The following is a 20,686-nucleotide window of genomic DNA, read 5'->3' on the forward strand; positions in this document are numbered from 1 at the left end:
TTGTTTTGTTTTAATCACAGCTTTATAATTACCTCTCTGTGGGTTGACAGCTGTTAATTAGCATCACTTTGGGTTCTCCTTGAGAATTTTTACAACCAGAAAGTGATCCAGCATCTCTGTGGCTGATGTCAGAAGCTGTTATCTAAACAAAAGCTTTAGAATGTCACCAGGTTTTGTAAACACAGCCGATCCTGTCCCCTTCCAAAGGAGAAAGAAAAGCTGGATAAATAATTTGCATGAAGGCAATCTGTTTCCCAGGGTCTGTATTTCCTTTCTGTCTCATCCACTGGTTTTTACCGCTTTGGGACACCGATAATAAAGTGTAAGAGGCGTCTCCGGAATGAGGCTTTGTCTGCTCCTGCCAGGTTTCTGGAAGCCCACTTTGGGGGGTCATGGCAATGAGGGACAAACAGTTTTTTGACAAGACTTTTTCTTAATGCCAGGGTCAGTTTTATCTGTGTGTGTGGAGGGGGGCGGTAGATGAGGAGTGGTAAGGTGCATTGAGGGGATTATTATTTTTTTAAATTCTCTTGGAAATTTTGAGCTTCCATCCAAGCTAGTTTAAGAGGAATGGCTAAAACTAGAGCTAGACTTTGGCCGGATATGAAAAATTTCCTTTTTGTAAAAACTGGAGAAAACGGAGAATTTCTTCCAGAGAAGTTTGTTGTATCTTTTTCTAGGCTGCCCCCTGGAATAATCTAAATATTGTTGCAGCAGGTGTTAGAAGCAAGGCTGGCAGGGGGCTAGGCGACTTGTTCTGCCACTAGCTGGCAATGTGTCTTTGGAGGAAAACATCTGACATCTCTCAGCCTCCCTTTTATTTTCATCTGTAAAAGACACTGAAAAAATACTTGCTTTGTTCATCTCCTAGGATTTTTTCCCCCAAAGATCTAATGAAACAATGTAGATAATTCTATTTTGAAAAAGTAGAGTGTTAAACACAAAGAAAAAATATAATTATGATTAACTCCAGTCTTATCCCAGTAAAACCTGCTCTTCTGAAGGCATGCCGGTCATTCCTACCAGCTGACTGACAGATCACTTACGACTCAACGTGGGAATAACTAGGAGATTCAGCAACTTAATTTGCCTTTTTTCCCGTTTGGTATGTTTGACATACGTAGTTGTGATTGCCAGCTAAATGTTTTAGTCTTTTCACTTTGAAAGACATGGAATTCTTCAAAGACGGAAGTCAATTCTAGCTGAGTTTGACAGCTGTTTTTAACTTTCTCCAAGGATCAAAGCTCAGCTCTAGAAGGAGGGGGAAATGGTCCTGAGTTCTTTTCTTAATCAGAACTTAGCATGCAGAGATGGCAGAGATGAACATTCAAAGCAAAGATGGCAGAGGGATTATGAATTCAGTCCCCCCAAGTGGCTCCATACGATGGTTTAGAAAAGGCAGGTTTGCTCACATCTTGCAGATGGTAGGATAAGTAGATTGGTATTGCTGTCACTGCCGGGTAGAGGAAGAAACGAGCCCATGTAAGCCAGGTCACAGGGCGGGTTGATGGAAGTGTCAGGCCTCCGGCCCAGCCATCAGGAGTGGGAGAAAGTCTGGCTCGCAGGGTGACGATCACGTTTACCACACCCTTCCTTCTACCTCCTTCTGCTTCTGTTTCATTCTTCCTTCAATTCAGGCCTATCAGGTTTGTCTATAGGGGCCTTACTTCAGTCCTCAGCCATTCCAGCCAGATTGTTGCCTTGGGTGCTTGACTCCAAGGGTGTCTGAAATTACAGCATTCGGAACCCAGGCTACCAGGTCGGTTGAATTCTATAGTCACCTGATGCAGGGCCTTCAGACTATCATAAAGTTACTTTCTGAAGTCCATGAGTGTAATCAAGCCAGCAGCGTCCAGGGTCCTCCATAAAATTGAATTAGAGTCCTGAGTGAATGAGCTGTTTGCTCCCCTGCTTGTGCAATGCATCTTTAATTACATTTCATAAAACCACCTGGATGGATTGATGGAACTTTATTTAAACCTCAGGGAGGTACAGGGAGGAAACCATAGTGCAGTCTAACATGCTCTGTTAATATAGGCTCAGAACACATTTACTTTATGGCAGTTCAGCAGACTTTGATGTGGGGCTACTTAAAAATATATTACCTCTGAAAAACTTTGCTTTGGCAGATAGAGTGGGTGTTGGCAGCCTGTACGCAGTCAACCAGATGATCCATTGACAAACATGTTGACACAATAATTCATGGCACCAGCTCCCCTGATACATGCAAAACACCGGTTTATTTCAGAAAAAAAGAATATATTTCTCAAAATCCCTTTCATTCACGTTGCAGGGTTTATGAGGCGAGTCTTGCCAAACGTAAGCGCCTCACGATGAAGGAAAAGTCTCTCTGGCTTGTCTGCCCTTCGTTTTCTATCAACAGGGATTATTTTAGGTTCTGAACTGGGTACACGACGTGAGGAAGGAAAATAGATGCTGCTTAGAGTAAACAACCGCCCAGAACCAAGCTGCGGAAGGAAGATATATTTCATCTTGAAGACTGTATTTATATTTGCAAAAAGCTATCACTGTTCCACTAGAATATTATGTTTGCTTTTTTACTCCATGAATCCTTTTGATGGAACTAGAAAATTGTGTTTTTCCCCTGGGGCAGCACTCTTTGCTATGTTACTAATGTGTTGGATAAAGAAGGGGCTGGACACCTCCCTCTCCACAGCTCTGGGGTCCCTGTGTACCTGGAGGATGGCTGTAAACCCCCAGAAAGGAGTCGGCCCCAATAAGAGTATGGGTATAATAGGCACTTCTTAAATTAATCTCCTATGTGGACTCCCTTTTTTCTTTATACCCAACATTCCTTCTTGGTTTCTAACTGTGAAGAAAAAGAACAGACACATGAGTCTTTAATGGGTTGGGTCCATTGGCTTAATTAAACAAGACAAAACAAAACAAAAGCACCCTGCTTTCCCTTCTCCCTTGAGCACAAGAAGTGGATTGGGCCCAGCAAGGACGAGGTTCTTGGGTGGAGGGGGAGGGTGGGTAAGAGTGACCCATCTGAGAAGCTGTGGAGTGGGGCTTGCCCCTCATGGCCACCGGGAGTGTGCTCTCCCAGGCAGAGCCAAAGACACAGATTTGAGGAAACGCCTGGTCTCGGGAGGGGTGAAACCGTGGATGTCACATAAATGGTCTATTGGGGTGGATGTAATTTCTTTTCTACAGAGTCTAATTCACTCGTAATTTGGGCTGGGTGTGGTAGTTGGGATTGTGGCCCAAAAAACATATCTTTGATTCATCTGTTCCAGGGTCAGCTTGGCACCGCTTCACCTTAGACCTTTACTGCCTTCCAGCCCCTTGGCCTTAGCAACCCCTCCCCTTTCCCCTCTGGGAAGATGACTTGGGATTCTTGAAGCCTCTGGGTCCTTGGGCATCACGATGGCTACAGCAGCTCATTGTCCCTGCTGCCTGGGCCTAGAGGTTCTGGGTCTCTCATTACATCACATATGAGGATATATGGCAGCAGCCTGGCCCTGTCCTGGCACAAGTAGGTGCTCAGTGAATGTAGAGGGATGAGGAGTATGAATGGCTCCGTGGCTGATGGCAGGAATCCTGTGCACCCTGGATCCCTCTGCTGCTGCCTGCAGGACAAGAGGGGTGGGTGTTGGCTGCTGTTTACCAGCCTAGCTTGGGGTGGTGGTCGGGGGAGCCTCTCCTCTCAGAGAACCTCCTGCCAGGCACCCTCATGAAGGCAGCAGTGGTTCATTCCAGACCCTACCAGGGCATTTGCTCTGATGCTGACCCCCTCCGTGACATAATATGCTGCCTGGCTCCCAGCTGCCCACTTCTACCTCATGTCACTGCAGCTGGGTACCCTCAGCCACACCCACACACTCAAAGCAGCCCCAAACCTCTAAAACCCTGTAAGGGGGGACCTGGGCTGGAGACTCAGGACTTCCCCTTCTTGTGGATCTGGGCCCCCACTTCTTATCCAGTCACTTAGACTTTTTATCATCCCTGGGGTTACATCCCCACATTGCATCCCAGTTTCATCACCTGGGTCCCTGTCCAGTCTCCCAGCAGCTGGGGTTCTGCTTTGTTTCTTCAGACCTCCAGGAAGCCGGCCTCAAAACCCTAGCACGGGGCAGGTCCCCTTTCTGACTAATTCTCTTACCTCTAAGCTGGATTGCTCCACACTACTTGCTTCCTGAAAGCCAGCCTACGGGGCCCAGCCCTCGTTACCCATGCTTCCAGCCTAACCATGTAGGGAGACAGTCTGCTCTCTCTCAAGCAAGTTACCTGAAGCTGGCTGTTCTCACACACTTACCTGGGCCTGGGTGGCTGAATTTCCTCCTGTGTCCTGCAGCCCAGGCAGTTCCCAGGGCCCAGCCTCCAGCCCCTGGGTGTGGCTCTGCCCTGCTGTGGCCTGAGCTCAGCTCTGAGGATTAGTGTAGCTACACAGCAAACATGAGCACCCAACTGGGTGTGTACAGACATTTCCCAATAGAGGGGTGGGTTGTGGTCCCTCTTGGTAGTTTAATCAACTGTTTCTTGAGTGCCTTGGAAGAGATTGTCCCTGTCACCCCTGTCTGAATAACTGGACAAGTCAAGGTGGGGATCATTTACTTGAAGCCACAGCCTATCCCTGGGGGGAGGGAGCTTAGTCCTCAGGACCCAGTTTAACATGTTCTTGAGTCATGATCTACTTCATCAAGAAAGGACTTGAAGTCTATAATTTTTCCAAACTCAAAAAATCAGCTTTGAAGCAGATGTGGAGGATTGGCCCTTAGCTGTACCCTGTGGGTGAGAATTCTTGTCTTTTGACAACCCACTGAGCTGGCATTGAATCACCCAATTACTGCAAATTCTTTCCTAAATAGAAAGCACTCCACAGCCTCCAGTGGAAAAATTCCAAATTCTGTAGCAAATATCTAGCTCATTGGCAGAAGCAGGTTTGGGGCATGAACAATGGTTCTTCACTTCAGTTTCAATCCAGCAGAAGTTCTGCAGATGACCTGGGAATAAAGTTGGCAGAGAAGCCCCGGGGGGAGACTGGTGTGTGTGTGTGTGTGTGTGTGTGTGTGTGTGTGTGTGTGTGTGTGTGTGTGTGTGTGTGTGTGTGTGTGTGTGCCTGCCTTACCCACACGTCCTTCTGAGCTCCAGCCCCCATGGGGTGCAGAGAATAGGCTGCTTTGTTTGGGAGGCTGGGTTGTACCCACTCAGTCTGAGAGGCATGTGGGTGCACGGGGTAGAGCATCTATCTGAGATATGCCTCTGAGACAGGCTCAGCCGGAGAGCCAGCAGGGCTGTGCTGATGGGCCAGAAGCTTTGCTTTTAGGGCTTTGGAGCTGAGCTTGAGAAGGAGGGTGGGTGGAGCTGTGTGTCTTAATGCCACCTCAGGCTTCTTATCTCTGGAGCAGTCAGCTTCTAAACAGAGCTCACAATGGGCACATAAAAGCTGTGCCACTATTTAACCTTAAAAAAAAAGAAGAAGCTTTCCACATGTACAAGTACATACGTATGCTTGCAAATGGAGTGATGGAACAGTCAAGGGCAATGAAAGGTTCAAAAAAATAAAAAGGAAGGAAAGACAATAGATTCTAGTGCCAGGCACACCTGTTCATGGTTTACTCTGTTCTCTTCCTAGCTGTGTAACCTCAGGCAAGGCACTGGGTGGGGGGGTGGTGAATGGACGAGAGGTGCTTTGGTTTTCTCATCTGCAAAAACCAGGAGAATGCTATGTGCGTCATTCATTGTTGAAAGAATTAAATGGTTTCACAAGTAAAACACCTGGCTCATCAAGCACGTGGTAAACATCGTTTCCTTCTGAATTAAGACCAGCACCTGAAGGATAAAAGAGTGTCATTGTGGGGCCCAAAGTTATAGTTACTCGTTGAACCCAAGGCAAACCAGGATCTAGGACTGCAAACAGTGATTGTTTAGAATTTAGGAGAGCCTCTGGGCAGCGCCTCTCCAGGCCTTTCCTACCACTCAGGAGGAGTTTGGTTGGCCCACCCTCTCTGGGATTGTCTGATGCTTGGCTGTCACCCTTGCCTTCTGGGGTGACTGGCATCAGTGTGACTCAGTCGGCCAGCCCGTCAGGCCACTTCCTTCTGCTGGCGCTTGTCCTGGGCGTGGCTGGCGCTGGCCTCCCGCTGCAGCCCGTGGCCCAGCACGCAGAGCTCTGGGGGCAGTGCGCCCCTGCTGCCGCCCTTTGGTTCTGGGGCCCAGGGACTGTTCCATGGCTCCGTGTCCTTGGGGCTCTCCTCGCTGCTGCTGCAGAGAGAAAGCACAGGTGCCGATCGAACCCTCCTCGTTCCTTCTGGGCCCGCCCCATCTCCATTCTGTCTCTCTCAAGCCCTCCCGTCTGTGTCACCCACAGACCTGGTGGACTCTTGGTGCCAGGCCTCTGCCTTTCCATATCAGCTTTGCCTGCTGGTGCTGTCCTTGTGGGTGTCCGCTGTGGCTGGGCACCGTGAGAGCCAAGCTCCTGGCATTTCAGAGGACAGGCTGAGTCCTGTTCTCTCTTGGGATGCCCAGATCCTGCTGCTGTGAACAAAGCATCTCCCTCAGGAGCTCGGGAGCCAGGCCTTTATTTTGTTTTTGTTTTAAAAGCACCTCTTATTTAATAAAGAGCTAGGCTTAGCTAGTTGAATCAAAAATAACACCAACAATAACAGCAAAAAAACCCCTGCTTTGCTCAGCCGCCACCCTTTTCCTGAATGGAATAAAATGAAAACTGCTTGGCTCAGACCTGGCATTTGGCTAGAATAGAGCTTCCCAGCTGCTGAGTGCCACAGTGAGAGGGGCTCTGAACAGAGAGGGACACCCAGTGTGCTCTGGGAGCACAGAATGGAGGGTGCTCACAAGCACGGATCAAGCCTAGGCCAGATGGGGGACCAGCTCGGAAAGCCACACTGGCTACGGGCAGCCAGGCTAGCCTCACAAAGACCGTGTGGAGGGTGGAGTCGGCTGTCTGGGTTCGAGTCCTGGCCCTTCCCACTTACTAGCTGTGTGACCTATAGCATGTTGATTGATCTCTCTGATTCTCAGTTTCCTGCTTTGTGAAAGGGAGATAGTAATAATACCCATCTCATGGGACACTCAAAGTTATCAATATTGGATGACACATGGAAAACGCTCCACACACTAACCAGCATATGATAGGTGCTCACTAAATTGTCGGCTGTCACTGGGGCTGTTTTATAGTAGGACTAGGAAGTCGCACCTGCTAGGGACCTGAGGGACCACCCTGTCATATGACAGGTGGGCACCTGAGGCTCGGAGCCTCTCCATCAGTCACCTGAGGACCAGGACTGGCCCCAGCTCCCCACACGCACAGACCAGAAGCCCTTCTCTCTGCCCGTGATGGCACCTTCTTGACTGTATTACGAGTGTGCTCGGTTCTGCGTGCTTAGGCTTACGTGGGACGTCCAACCAGTGGAGGACAAGTTTGAGTTTGGATCCTAACAAGATCAGGGTGGCAGGAATGGTGGGGGGAGGTGGGGTGGGCACTGACACTGGCCGTCATACGCGATTTTCAGGCAGTGAGGAACCCACCCTGTTCCTTAGAGCCGGTCTCATCTATGTCAGCCTCTGGCCCCATCATAAGTCCCTGCAGGACCCAGTGGTTTGTGGGCCACGGCTCCCACCTTATTTTTTCTTCTTCCTGTGCCCCTTTTGAACAGGGTGGGGCATGACCCTTTGCTGCTCCCAGACTGGAGCAGGGGACAGGCTGTGGCATGCAGTGTCACTGGAGGCTGACGCCGAGGTGTGACGCAGGATTTGGTTCTTGAACTGTGTCTTCCCCACCCTCAACCAGTTCCCACATATGCGTGAGGCTCAGGCCAGGAGGTCGACTGTTTTGGTTGCCATATGGCCGTGGTTCCACCTGTTCCCAGACCTGCTGGGGAGCCAGGCGGCCCAGGTCTCCAGGAAACGGGGTCAGGGGGCTGCAGAGAGACCCTGACTGGCTGGTCCAGTCCTGGCAGAGATTAAAAGCACCGCATTTAGCGGAGCAAGTCTGGGCACACTGACACCTGGATAGAGACAGGTGCCTTCACTTGGGGATTCAACACATAAATAACAGTTGAAGCTCAGTAACAGAGCTTCCTGGGGAAGCCTCCAAGGACTGCGCCCAATCCCCGGGCCCCAAGGTGGGGAAGATATCAACACCATCATTTTTTCTAAAACAGGGGCACGGGATGACCTGCAGGGGATCAACACCAGACACAGGCCAGTGCATCCTGCAAGCCTGCCTTGGCTGCGAGATCCAATGGGTGGGGCTGTCCCTGCAAGTCCCTGCTTGGGGAAACAGCCTGTAGGAGTTTCTGGCTCTCGGGCACTGGCTTGTTGTCTTGTTGCATGATCTTGGGGGAATCATGCTCAGTTCCCTGGCATTGTTTCCCATACGCAGGAGGGCAGAAAAAAATGCTTGTCATCTCCAGGGCCGCAAAAGCCCTCCTCTTACAGCAGGTGCACTTCTGCTCCCAGATGCCAATTTTACAGGGCTGAGTGGGGAGTGGGGTGTGTTTCTGGGGAATAAGCATTTCCCCATCACATTCATCACGTGCTCACAGTTTCACAGTCTAGAACAGCTTAGACCTGTGGTCTGACCAGGAGATAGGGGAATGGCTGTGAGTCATTCTATGACCTTCCACGTGACCTTGGGAAGGCTCCTCTTTATGAATCCTCCTCCCTCTTTCAAGCTACAGTTACTCCCCACCCCACCTCATCTCTCTGAATATTGAGATTCAGGACATAAAACAACCCTTAAGGCCGCCCTATTCGGAGGAGAAACCTGAAAGAATGGCAATATTTTCTCCTTGAGCAATTTTATGTTGCTTTATTATTGCTCCTGCTGTTTTAAAATGTTAGTGTTTTTAATTAATGCCATTTTATTGTCCTTGTTCTCTCAAGCTCTTCTCCTGAAGGGTACAGTTTTAGAAATCTAATAACTGAATAAGTGGCTAGTGTGAGGAATAATGCAATAACATTCATAGAGGTTCTCAGATGAAAGGCACCGTGCTGTGGGAAGCTCATTTTAGATTTTAGAAAAGAGCAACGTTACATTAAGATTCTTGCAAAAATAATCAATATTTCATTTCTTTCAAGTGGCTGGGGAAGTTTCTATAACTATAATCATGCACAACTTTCCCGAGATAATATCTTGATTTAAAATTGACTGCCTAGTACTTTGTGAAAAGCTACCATTTATGCCAGGACAGACTGTGATGTCTGTAACACATATCACTCTGGCAGAAATTAACTTCTGATTTACACAACTGTGGGCAACGCAAAGATAGCAAGGACTGCTGTGGGTTGAGCTTTGTCTGATATGATATCAAGACACATTGATAAGAGTTCCTCTTTAACCGACCTCAGATTTACATTTTTCTCCCTGTGCCACAATTTGGGAAAAGACGCATGTCCCCGTAAACTCTGTAAAATAATCACACCACCATTCGAGTCCTTTCAACTCCCAGGCAATGGCTATACTTTGAGTCATGCCCCCTTGTAGCTGCATGCCCAGCCCTGTCTGCAGGGCTGGGCCAAGGACATGCAAGTCAGCTGCCCCACATGAGAAAGGCACACCTAGAACTCAGCCGGCCCAGGGCAGGCATGGCAGCCCTTCCACCTGGGTTCTGGTGCTCAGTGCTCATGGAAAGTCTTGTTCTTGCTCTACGCTCCTCTGAAAGGGGAGATGGAGATGAGGCTGGATTGGAGGAGAAGTGGGGGCAGGTCCTCAGGAGTATGGGGAAGCCAGACTTTTATATTCAATACATCCAGGCCCTGCTGTTTGTTAAGGTGTGTCCCCTAGGTACCTCCCAGATCCTTTCGGGGGCGGGGGGCGGGGGGGGGGTTGTGTCCACGTGGTCAAAACAATTTTCATAATAATACTGAGATGTTATGTGCCTTTTTCACTTATTTCTTCAGGAATGTAGAGTGGAGTTTTCCAGACTACATGATGTGTGATATCACAACAGATTGACTGTGGACAAAGGTCTGAGAATCCAACTGTCTGTCTGTGAAGCCCACACCCTAAAGAGGTGTAAAACGATAAGACAGTGCCACTCCTTCCGCTCAATTTTTTTGTTCTTGTGGAAAATATAGTTACTTTTCATTAGGATATAGTTTATGTTAACATAGAATGGGGTCGTTTTTGTTTTTTCAATTAATAAATATTTTAAACATCTCTCAAAGACGTCCTGGGACCAAAAACTTTGAGCACCTCCCACTAAGATGCTGGTCTATTGCCGTAAACCAGGAAAGACAGAGATCAGGCTGCTGTCTCCAGACAGGGGACAATGACTCAACTTTGGGGGACAAGTCACTTCACCTCAGTTTCCCCAAGTGTAAAATAAGGGGCACATGTGGTTGCACCAACCTGATTGTTTTAAACTTTTTTTTTTTAATTTTTAATTTTGTTTTAAACTTTATCTTTAGTACAGCAGAGCTCCTTGCAATTAAATCTTTCTCGGGAACCTGAAGTGGGTAACAGATGAAAGACAGTTGCTTAAGCATGGGGGACTGGGAGACAGGACATTCCTAGACCCCTCTCCCAGCTGCTCTTCTCTGGGAGCTCCGTCTGAAAACTACTGACCCAGATGAGCCTAAGGGCACATCAGCTCTATCCCAATAACTGCAGGGCTGTGGCCCAAGGACCCTCCTTACCTGCTCTGGCCAAGCTGGGATTCACAAGCGTCGCTGGTGGTGCCCGGGACAGGCAGGTGAAGGTGAATGCCCGGCCGGCAGTCAGAAGCTGTCCTTCTGATGAAAGGCTGAGGGTTGAGGGCACACAGAACTGTCCCTCGCTGTGAGTCCGCCCTCAGTCGTGGCCCTGAGCTGCTCCTCCAGCATCCTGTCAGGGTCCCACAAGGAGCCCCAGCTTCAGGTGGCAGCGATGGTGGGGTGAGTTGAGGTACCGTTGAGAATGGTGACTTAGCTTCAAACAGAGAGGAGGTGGCTGGACAGAAAATGGAACATGTGTTCCCAGATGCTTTGGCCGTGGCTGCCCGACTGTCTTCAGAATCTCTTGTTTCCTTGGGCCCCTGACTGGGAGACGCTGGGGGAGATGGGGAGGGGCCAGAGGCAGGGGAACTGGCTTCTGTGCACTGGGCAGGGGGGCTGGAGACCTTGTGCTGAGCGGGTGGGCTTGCCGAGGGAGGGGTGGACAGTTTGTGCTGGGGGGGAGGGGAAGCTCGTTTCTTCACTGTTGGGGGGCTTAGCACCCTGGGGCTCGCTGGAGGGCTGAGCGGTGGGCTGGGGGATCTGTGCACACAGGGCACACTTGGCTGGGCAGGTCTGTGAGTGGAGGGCAGGCTTGAGTGCCTCTTGTCCACTCTGGGCGTCCAGTGTGCCCTTGTGGGAGAGGCCTTCCTGACCAGTGCAGGGCTTCTATCTTGGTTCTGCCTTGGGGCCTCGGGAGAATGTGGCCCTCGCATTGGCCTGGCCAGGCTGGGTTCTGAGGTCCTGTCCTGCCCGGACGTGTGGCTGGAGTGGTGCCAGCGGATGACCTTCGGGGGATGCCTGGAGAGGCCTGTGGCCCTGTCCGCTCGTGCCTGACTCTGAGCCCTGCTGCCCTGCACCTCTGGCTTTCCGCTGGCTGCTGGCGGGTGGCTGAGGTCCAAGGCGAGCTTTCTGGGATTGTAGCTGCTCTTGCTGCTCCCTGGTCCTGCGCTGCGGGCCCTGGCGTGGGTGGCCGTGGTCTTGCTGGGCAGCAGGTCAGAGGGGCTCATGGCGGCTCTTAGCTTTGGGGAAGCCCACGTTCTCCGGGCGGGGCCAGCCCCTCCCAGCCCTGGCACGTGGGTCCCTTCAAGGGAGCTCTCTGCTAGATTGCTGCTTTCTGGGGGCTCCAGGGAAGTGAATGATTTGTCCATCAGGATTTCCAGAGGCGGTGGAGGGAGATGCTCTGGGTTCTCCTCTGTTTCACAGTTGAGGTCCTCACTCTTGGATGCTTCTGCTGTGAGCAGAGGGGGAAAGGTGGGAGCAAAGGGCCTCCAGCCTGGGCCCATCCTGAGAGGTTCTCCACCTGCTGCTGGAGAAATTCGAGGCTTTGGATACAAAGGGGCAAGTCCCCTGTAAATGGGGAATCTGGGAGGCATGGTGGGGACCCCCCACTTCCTGGGGCAGGGGCTCAGCCCAGAGTCCTTGGAATCCCCCAGTGTCCTTAGACCCTCAGTGGGACTGAAAGTTTCAATGAGTTTCTTGACCGATGTTCTGGTAGGACAGCTCTTGATGTTCCAGTCCTGGGCCCTGGGAGCCTCACTGGCCCTCTCACCTGATGGCATGATATTTGGAAGCCCCTCAGCTTTTCCCTGCCAGGGCTGCTCTCCCTCAGGGCGGGGACAGCATTTCTGCAAGGTGCTCTGACTTGGCAAAATGCTGAAGTTCTTGGTGAGGGATGCCTTCAGCTTGCTGATGGTGCTGCTTGGGGTGACGTTGCAGCAGTGGTCGGGCCTCAGCGCTGTTGCCCTGGGTTGCAGAACCTGCTTCTGGCTGTGCCCCTGCTGTTGGGTGTCCCGGGTGCAAAGTACCTCCAGCCTCTGGCTGAGGTCTCTCTGGACCCTCCGCAGCTCCTGGAGGGTGGGGTCCTCCACGTGGCTCTTCAGACACCCCTCAGATTGGGACCTCCTCTGCCTTGAGGGGGCCTTCCTGCTGTCACTGGCCGTGTTCGGTCTTGGGGGCACCATGGTTCTCTCCTCTTCCTCAACCCATTCCTGGTGCTCAGAGGGCACGGGGACAAACTTGATCCTTTCACTGATTGCTTCCTTCATCTTCAGAATCATTTCCTGGTCCTGGGGGCTCCTAAGCCTCCAGGGGTGTGGCTGAAGTGGGCTTTCGGCACCGGCAGGTGAAGACCGAGGCCTTGCATGGGAAGCGTTTCCCTGCCACACACGCGGACTCAGGCAACTCTCTTGGTCTTCCTCCTCCTCTGGGCTGCTGTCCTCACCTTCACTGAGGGGCGGAGTGTCCATCAACCTGGAGCCTTTAGGAAAGTGTGCTTCCCTGGAGATCCTGATCCCAGGGGAATCACCCGGGGCACTTTGGCCCAGCCCCCAAGGCCTGGAGGCAGTATTTTCTGGGCCTGTGCTGGAGGGCTGGGGGCTCCCTGATCCACCCCGCACTGCTGGCTGAACCTTTGCTGTAAGAGGCCTTGAGAGCGGGCAGTCCTGGGGTCTGGCTGAACCCATCCAGAATGGACTTTGTTGCCAGGTATGTCTTGACAGCTTGGCCTCCACTGTGGGTGAAATCGTTGGCCTCCACTCTGCAGGCTCCAGCACAAAGTCCCAGCTGGCTTGCTTGCCCAGCTTGTCTGCCAGCTGCACAGACTCATTGTCAGCACCAATGCCACTGTCCTCAGAGCACAAGGGTAGGCCCTGCACTTCAGGGTCACTGTGGCCACTCGCTAAGCTCTCCATGTGCCCCAGAACCCTTAGGAGGCTTTCATCTGCACCCCTCTTCTTGCTCAGCTTGTTTCCCAGGTGGCCCGTGGCGCCGTGGAAGTAGCGGCCGGAGCCCTCCAGGAGGCTGTCAGAGAGCGAGACCACCGTGCCGCTGAGCACCTGCAGCTTGCTAACTGTGTACTGCAGAAGCTGCTGCAAGAGATCTGGCTGCTCCTGGGGCTCTCTTTTCTTCAAAGGCCAAGCCAGATCCTCCTTAACTTCTTGAAGGAGCTCTTCTCCATCCTTGGAGATTTCCCCTAAGAGCTGGTTGACCTCATCAAAACACAGCAACAGGAAGCTGACCATGGGCTGCAGCAGCTCCTGGGTCTGTGTGGCGCAATGGGTGATGCTCAGAACTGCTTCGTATTTGGAGAGGCAGGTGTGCAGATAAGTGTAAGCACGCTGGTGGGCCTTCACCAGGGGCTCAGGGAAGTCTACTTTGTCTTCAGACTCGTGGGCTGGAAGGATGCTTTGGCAGTAATGGCCCTGTTTGCTCGCCCTGTGACATTTTGGCCTCTTTTCCCATTTGGAAGTCTCCTGGGTATTACTTTCTTCACTCTCTTCCCCAGAAGAGGCCGCCCCTTGTGATCCATGGGAACTCTGCCTCTTGAACGGAATGTGTGTAGCCACGTAGCTTTGTGATTTGTTCAGCTGGGATGGGGAGGTTTTGGTTTCTGGGATCAGTCCTTCCATGTCTTTCCTTTTGCCTGATGTGGGATCTCTGGTGAGCTGACAAAGACTTTCTGCCACGGATTGGATCCACCTGGGACTTTGCTGCTCTTCTGCTGGCCTCTGTGCCTGGGACAAGCCCCCTCCAGAGTCATGGCAGGTGGAGTTTTGAACCAGCAAAGGGATGGAGCATCTTTCACTGGGCCCCTGACATCCTGGCGGAATTGCTTTGGGCTTTTTAAACAACTGGATGCCACCCTTAGCAATGCTGTTAACAATATCACTGTGGGAAGGTGTACATCCCATGATGTCAGCTTGCAGTCATCTCCCATCTGCAACCCTCACAATTTTCAGACAATTGTATTCAAAACAGGAACAAAAGGCAGTCTTACTAGTCCATCCAGGCAATTTCCAAGCCAGAATCCTTTGAAGTCCAAGGTGCAATGTCCTAAACTTGGAACTGGCTTTCTTTCCTTCCTTGGCCCCGTTGTGTAGAGGTAGTGACGCTGCCACCGTCCTGGTGTTGTTCTAAGTTTTGAACCCTCTGCTGCTGATGAGCAACAGGGCAGTTCTAGAGGACTTCAGTCCCGTGGATTACAGGATTGCATTTTGCTCGTGTCCTGACAGATGTGCATGGCAAGTGGAACTTTAAGCCTATTAGGTTAATCATGCCCTAGCCAGTCAGCACTCACAGCATGTTCTAATATAGAACTCAGCATTTACTATCTTGGGAAGCAGATTATTTTTGCACGTGCTTATGCTTTTAATTCTGTTCAGATGCCTGCCATATGAAACCTAGAGAAATGAGCCATAATTGCAGAAGGCTCTGGAAGAGACACGTTTGTGGAAGGGAAGCGGGGGCTCACCGTTTATGAATCCTGGCAGAGAAGTGACCTTCACAGTTTAGTAAGGGCAAACTAGCCGAGTGTGCTCCAACCTGCCGCCATCCAGAAGACCCCAAAACTGCACAATAGCTGGGAATTGAGGTGACACATTGTTGTTTGTGTGGCTTATAAAAATACTATGACTTTCTAGTGCTGGAGGACATCTCTAAATAAGACAGGGAGTAAAGAAGGCTTTCCTCTACACTAGAAAAGGAAGGTAGATCGCAGGGAGCCTTGGAGGGGAAAGCAGGAAAAACTCTCCATCATATAAAGCTCAAGGCTGGTCCCTGTGGACTATAGGGACTCAGGGAGACAATGCTCTCACAGGAAAAAGTTTTTTCTTAAACCCTCCTCATAGGAAAATAAGCTAAACCTGGAGAGCCATTAGGAGTAGAACTTAAGGGAAAAATGTATTTTCCTTTTCAAGCCCAGCTTCTATGCTCAGTCTGAGCCTGGTGCTCTTGCCCATGGCTAAGGTAGCAGCTGCCCATTTAAAACCTCCTTTAAGACTTTCTTTGCTGTCAGTAAAGTCTATAGCAGGGGTTTGAAGTTGGGAGACTTGAGTTTAAATACTGAGTTCTTCTCCTTTTAGTTGGGGGAATATCCACAAGTGATTTAACTTCCCTGGGGCAGAACTCATCTTTGAAATAGGGATAGTGATATCTACTTCGTGGAGCTGTTGGGGGGATTAAGTCAATTGTCAGCTAATGCTAGGCAAGTTCTTGGCGCGGTGCTTGGTAAGATGTAGGTACTCAAGAGAAAAAAAAAAGGAATTCCTTATTCCTTTCCCCCTGGCATCTAAGTCACTTGTAATAAAAGTCATGAGAAAATTCATTCGTTTGTCCAGGACCAAGCCCCAGTCCTTTCCTGAATTGTCTGGAAATAACTGCCTACTGATGGCTTAGAGCCCCAGATCTGGTTTTTGCCATTCTACATCTGTGCAGATGGCTCTCTGCTTGGCACACTGATGCCTCAGGACTTTTCTAAGACCTCATTGTATCATTTCTCTGTTCTTAAACACACAATAATTCCCACCAACTGCAGGAGGACGAGAGGCTTTGATTTAACCATTTCATATTTTTGGTTATTTAGCTCGTTGACAATGTTTAGTTTTCCTAATAGAAAAAAGATTGCATCGAGCATCTCCTGAAGTTACTGAGAATGGAGTTATATTCTGGCTTTACAGTTTTCATTTTCTCTCACTGAGCCCCATACAACCAACGAAAATAACACTGTGGGTTTTAGGACTTAGGGATCCCTCTTCTGCCCGGAGCAAGCTGCAGACTGCCTACCAGCCTGTGTGCAGAGCCTGGGGCCTATCACAGTCCTGTGCCCCAGAGCGCTTAATTAATCAAGTTCTCCGATCTGTTTATTTGAAGCAGGACTCATGGGAAACACAAAGCTGACTCAGTGCCTGGGGGCGAACTGCGTTAGGCATCAAAAAGTTGTGACCGCCTGGAGGGGTGGGATAGGGAGGGTGGGAGGGAGGGAGACGCAAGAGGGAAGAGATATGGGAACATATGTATATGTATAACTGATTCACTTTGTTATAAAGCAGAAACTAACACACCCGTTGTAAAGCAAGTATACTCCATTAAAGATGTAAAAAAAAAAAAACCAATTGTTTCATTTGTCACAGCCTGGGCTGGCCCAGTAAACAAGCACGCCAGGTGGGAAGATTCTTCTCTCTTCCATTTAACACAGTGCAAAGCTCATCTGAAGGGTTCTTTATGTAAGTTCTTCATCTCTTGGGATTTGGGCCCCTGCTTGAATCATCTTTGTGAAAACTTTTGATCTAAGTGACTAAAATTATTTCCAAACCAATAATCAAAATAAAAGTATTTGCCCGGAGGGTCAGCTGTCAGATAGCTCTGTGCCTTATAGACTGGTCTTCTTGACTATTCCAAATAATTTAGGAAGCTCTTTATTCACTGCCTCTCATTTTTCATTAAGACTTGCTTTTGTTTTTCTTTCTTTTCAAACTGGTGTTGCTTCAAATTTAAAAAAAAGAAGCATTACTTTCAGTGGGAATGTAAAAGTGACCAACCACTTTGGAAAACTGTTTAACAGTTAAACATACACCCACCTTCTGACCCATCAATTCTACTCCTAAGGATTTACCCAAGACTATTGAATGCCTAGGTCCACAAAACGGACTGGTACAAGAATATTCATATTAGCTTTATTCATAATAGCCTCAAATTGGAAACAATCCAAACGTTTGTCAATAGGGAAATAAATAAATTTGTCAGTGGAATACTTCCTAGCAATAAAAGGAACAAACTATTGAAATACGTAACAACATAAACTTAAAAATTATTATGCTGAGTGAAAGAAACCAGACATAAAAGAGTTTATATGGAATAATTCCATTTATAGGAAGTTCGATAAGTACGGTTCACACTCAAGGAGGGAAAAACTAGGCTCCACATTGAAAAGGTCACTAAATATTTTTTTTAAGATCTGGACATATTATAGGTCAAACCATGACATCCAAAACATAACTATGTACAGTAAACCTTTGTTTACTAAGGACTCGTCATTGCCCTTCAACATGTCAAATAAGTTCCATCCCATTTTTTTTCATGTGGCCCTGAACTAATTGGTCAGCAAAAGATGGTTCTCCTGTGGCACTGATTCTGAGCCAAGACTGAAGTTCGTTTAAACAACTTAAAAAATGCCTTGTTTCTCAAATTCTGTCAGCATCACCAGTGAGCTCTCCTGAGCCTTCAAACAATTTTCCACTAGCCAAGCCTAGGGCATAGTTTGTCCTTCAGATCTGAAAGAATGTTCTTTGCAACACAATTTCCTGCTCCAGATGGGAGATGAGGCAATAAGCAAGCAACTACTGTGGTGAGCTAGCAGGGAAAGGGAGCTGGCGGTTGGTTCCAGACACCGTGTTAGGCACTTTACGTATATCATTTCACTAGCTTGCCTCGCCTGCTTTGCTGAGGAGAACCAGTAACCATCATTAAAAAATTAATCTGGGGCTTCCCTGGTGGCGCAGTGGTTGAGAATCTGCCTGCTAATGAAGGGGACACGGGTTTGAGCCCTGATCTGGGAAGATCCCACATGCCGCGGAGCAACTAGGCCCGTGAGCCACAACTACTGAGCCTGCGCGTCTGGAGCCTGTGCTCCACAACAAGAGAGGCCGCGATAGTGAGAGGCCCGCGCACCACGATGAAGAGTGGCCCCCGCTTGCCACAAGTAGAGAAAGCCCTTGCACAGAAACAAAGACCCAACACGGCCAAAAAAATTAAAAATAAATAAAAGAAGGCTCAACATTGAAAAAAAAATTTAATCTGGCTACTGTTATGCACCTTAGAGTAATCCATCCAGAGTTGCTCACGTGATAGGCAATTCTGTGGAAACCAGCACGTGACATTCAGGTGTCTGCTCTAAGTGGCTTCTGATTTGGTGATCATATTAGAAACCCCTGTTTCTTTTCACCAGTTCTTATTCTGTATGTCTTATTGTCTGAATCAGGAGTTACACAGGCCTCTCACTGTACTTCTGGGGGTTGACTGTTTAACTCTTTGAGTTGCTGCTGAGAAGCCACCAAAATAAGTGTCATCTATACTATGTAGCCTATATTTGGCATCAAAGTATCTTAAATGTACTCTCCAAATTTGGCAAAATTTTATCCAGTTTTGTTTTGTTTTTTGGTGTTTTTTTTTTTTTTGGTATGATAAGGTAATTTGTTTTATTGAAATCGATTAAATTCTTCCCTAAAAATTAGATATTTACCGTAGGGTATGCTAACTACTGTAACAAGCGACCCCCAAATCTCAGTGACTTAACACATGAAGAGTTATTATTGTTTACCCAATGCCAAGGTAGAAGTTCTTAGTTGGGTTGCTGTCTTAAACAGCTCTCCGCCAAGTGGTGATTTGAGGATCTAGGCCCTTCCATTTTGAAACACTGACAGCTTTAATACATGACTTTCAAGTCAGAAGGGGAAGAGAGTATGGGGAAGTCATACTGGATTCTCAACTTCCTTGACACACCCATAATTTCTGCTCACATTTTCATGTCCAGGTCTTGTAACATAGCCCCACTTAGATGGAAATGTGCTGGGAAATGAAATCAGTCCCTGGCAGGACAGCTACTTTCCAGCAACATCTCTATACCATGGAAGGGAGCCCCAATTTTAGAGGCCCAGTAGTCTCTTCTGCCACACCCGTGTTTCCAGATAAGGAAACTGAGGCTGAAAAATTTAGATAATTTGCTCAAATCACATAACTAGCATGTAGCTGATCTGGGATTTGAACCCTTGTCTCTCTGACTCCAAAGCCTGTGTTGTACTTACTACATTTGGGGGGATAAGACAGCTGTTATTTCAATCTTCTCTTGGGCTTAGCAGTTCAACACATGTTGGACTTTTCAGTCACCTGCTCAGATCCAGCCCCACCACAGAGAAGGCTGCAGGAATCTGTGAGAAGCAACTTTGGATTTGCTCTGCAGCCCAAAGAAGTCCTCTAGGTTGCCCTTCCAAACTGTCTCTGTCTCTGACAAGGACCTTTGGATTGATGACTTGGCCGAATGGTCATTGGTTTAAATTATGTCTCTAGGTGGCGACTTTCAGACAGTCCTTAGCCCTGAATTCTGGATCCCATAGGAAGTCCCAAACTTTGACACCCCTGTGCTCAGCCCAGGCTCCTGGGTCTCTGGCCCTCAGCTGGCTCACAGCCAGAGTGGTGCTTGGGACCAGGGAACTTAATATGTTAAATGGCTTTATGTTAACTACCAATTAATTCAAGTCTCTACTTGGTAAAGTAGACTTCTATTTCCAGCAATATTTTAAAGTAAGAGATGTGGATTTCAGCAAAAATGTTTGCATTTCATAAATATGTTTGCATTTTACATACATTGTAATTTTTATTATTACGTTCCACTCTTTTCTTCTATTTGTGCATATATTTTGCATAGCTGCTAATCATCCTGCCATTGTATTAGCCTCATTAACTTAAACATATTAGAGACATTTTCCATGTTACAGCATTCACCACACATTTTTTTTGAATTACTTATTTATTTATTTATATAGCAGGTTCTTATTAGTTATCCATTTTATACATATTAGTGTATGTATGTCAATCCCAATCCGTTCACCACACTTAAGGAAAAAAACAGTGCTGTGTATAATCAAGGCAACAACCTCTTACTTTAACAAAAAGATAAATAGCAACGAGTCTATACATATAAAGCAAAGCACAGTTCGTGAATTTGCTAACTCTTCTTTCCTGAGACAGATGTTTCTCAGGATGAAGTCCTTCACAGAAATGCATATAGACATATCCCTACACAGCCACCCCATGGTGTAGATGGATGGAGAAATACAGGATTTATTTGAGAAGCCAGTGTCTGTGTTAGAGACAAACATCTTAATGAAGTGGCGAAGCTGGACTTAAACCTCAGGTCTGGCTGATTCTCAGGCTCCCAATCTTTCCACTGTCTCAGGCTGTCTGCTGTGATGGGTCAAAATGAGGGGGTTGAGGTGTGTTGATGATTTTAAAACTCTTCTCTCAAGAGCTTGTGAGGGGTCTGAGGGACACCTCAGCTTTAACTGAACACTTCCATTTTTCTCTGTTTAATACACTGGGCTTTCCTGTAAAATACCTTGTGAAGGGATTTAGTAGAGATCTGTTGGGACTTCGCCAGTGCCCAACTCCGGGCTGTCACAATCCCTGTGCCACATCATAGATGGTTTCCAGGGTCCCTTCTGACTCTAACACC

At 48.5% G+C, this 20,686-nt stretch overlaps 1 protein-coding gene across 1 annotated transcript; it reads right to left on the reverse strand.

The window, feature by feature from the left end:
- Positions 1-6,050: 6,050 nt before the first annotated feature.
- Positions 6,051-14,372, reverse strand: PCARE (photoreceptor cilium actin regulator). Its single transcript, XM_060116933.1, has 2 exons — positions 10,627-14,372; positions 6,051-6,228 (listed from the first exon to the last, which is right to left on the reverse strand). Exons 1-2 carry the CDS (start codon positions 14,370-14,372, stop codon positions 6,051-6,053), a joined length of 3,924 nt encoding a protein of 1,307 aa, XP_059972916.1.
- Positions 14,373-20,686: the final 6,314 nt, after the last annotated feature.

The sequence above is a fragment of the Mesoplodon densirostris genome, chromosome 14 (genome assembly GCF_025265405.1).
Source record: "Mesoplodon densirostris isolate mMesDen1 chromosome 14, mMesDen1 primary haplotype, whole genome shotgun sequence".
Lineage (NCBI taxonomy): Eukaryota > Metazoa > Chordata > Mammalia > Artiodactyla > Ziphiidae > Mesoplodon > Mesoplodon densirostris.

Excerpts from the sequence above, each read along its gene's own strand:
- PCARE (XM_060116933.1), bottom strand. The coding sequence starts at position 14,372 with ATGGGATGTACACCTTCCCACAGTGATATTGTTAACAGCATTGCTAAG. Across the intron at positions 6,229-10,626 it reads TCCCAGCTTGGCCAGAGCAG|CAGCAGCGAGGAGAGCCCCA; the intron begins GTAAGGAGGGTC and ends TTCTCTCTGCAG.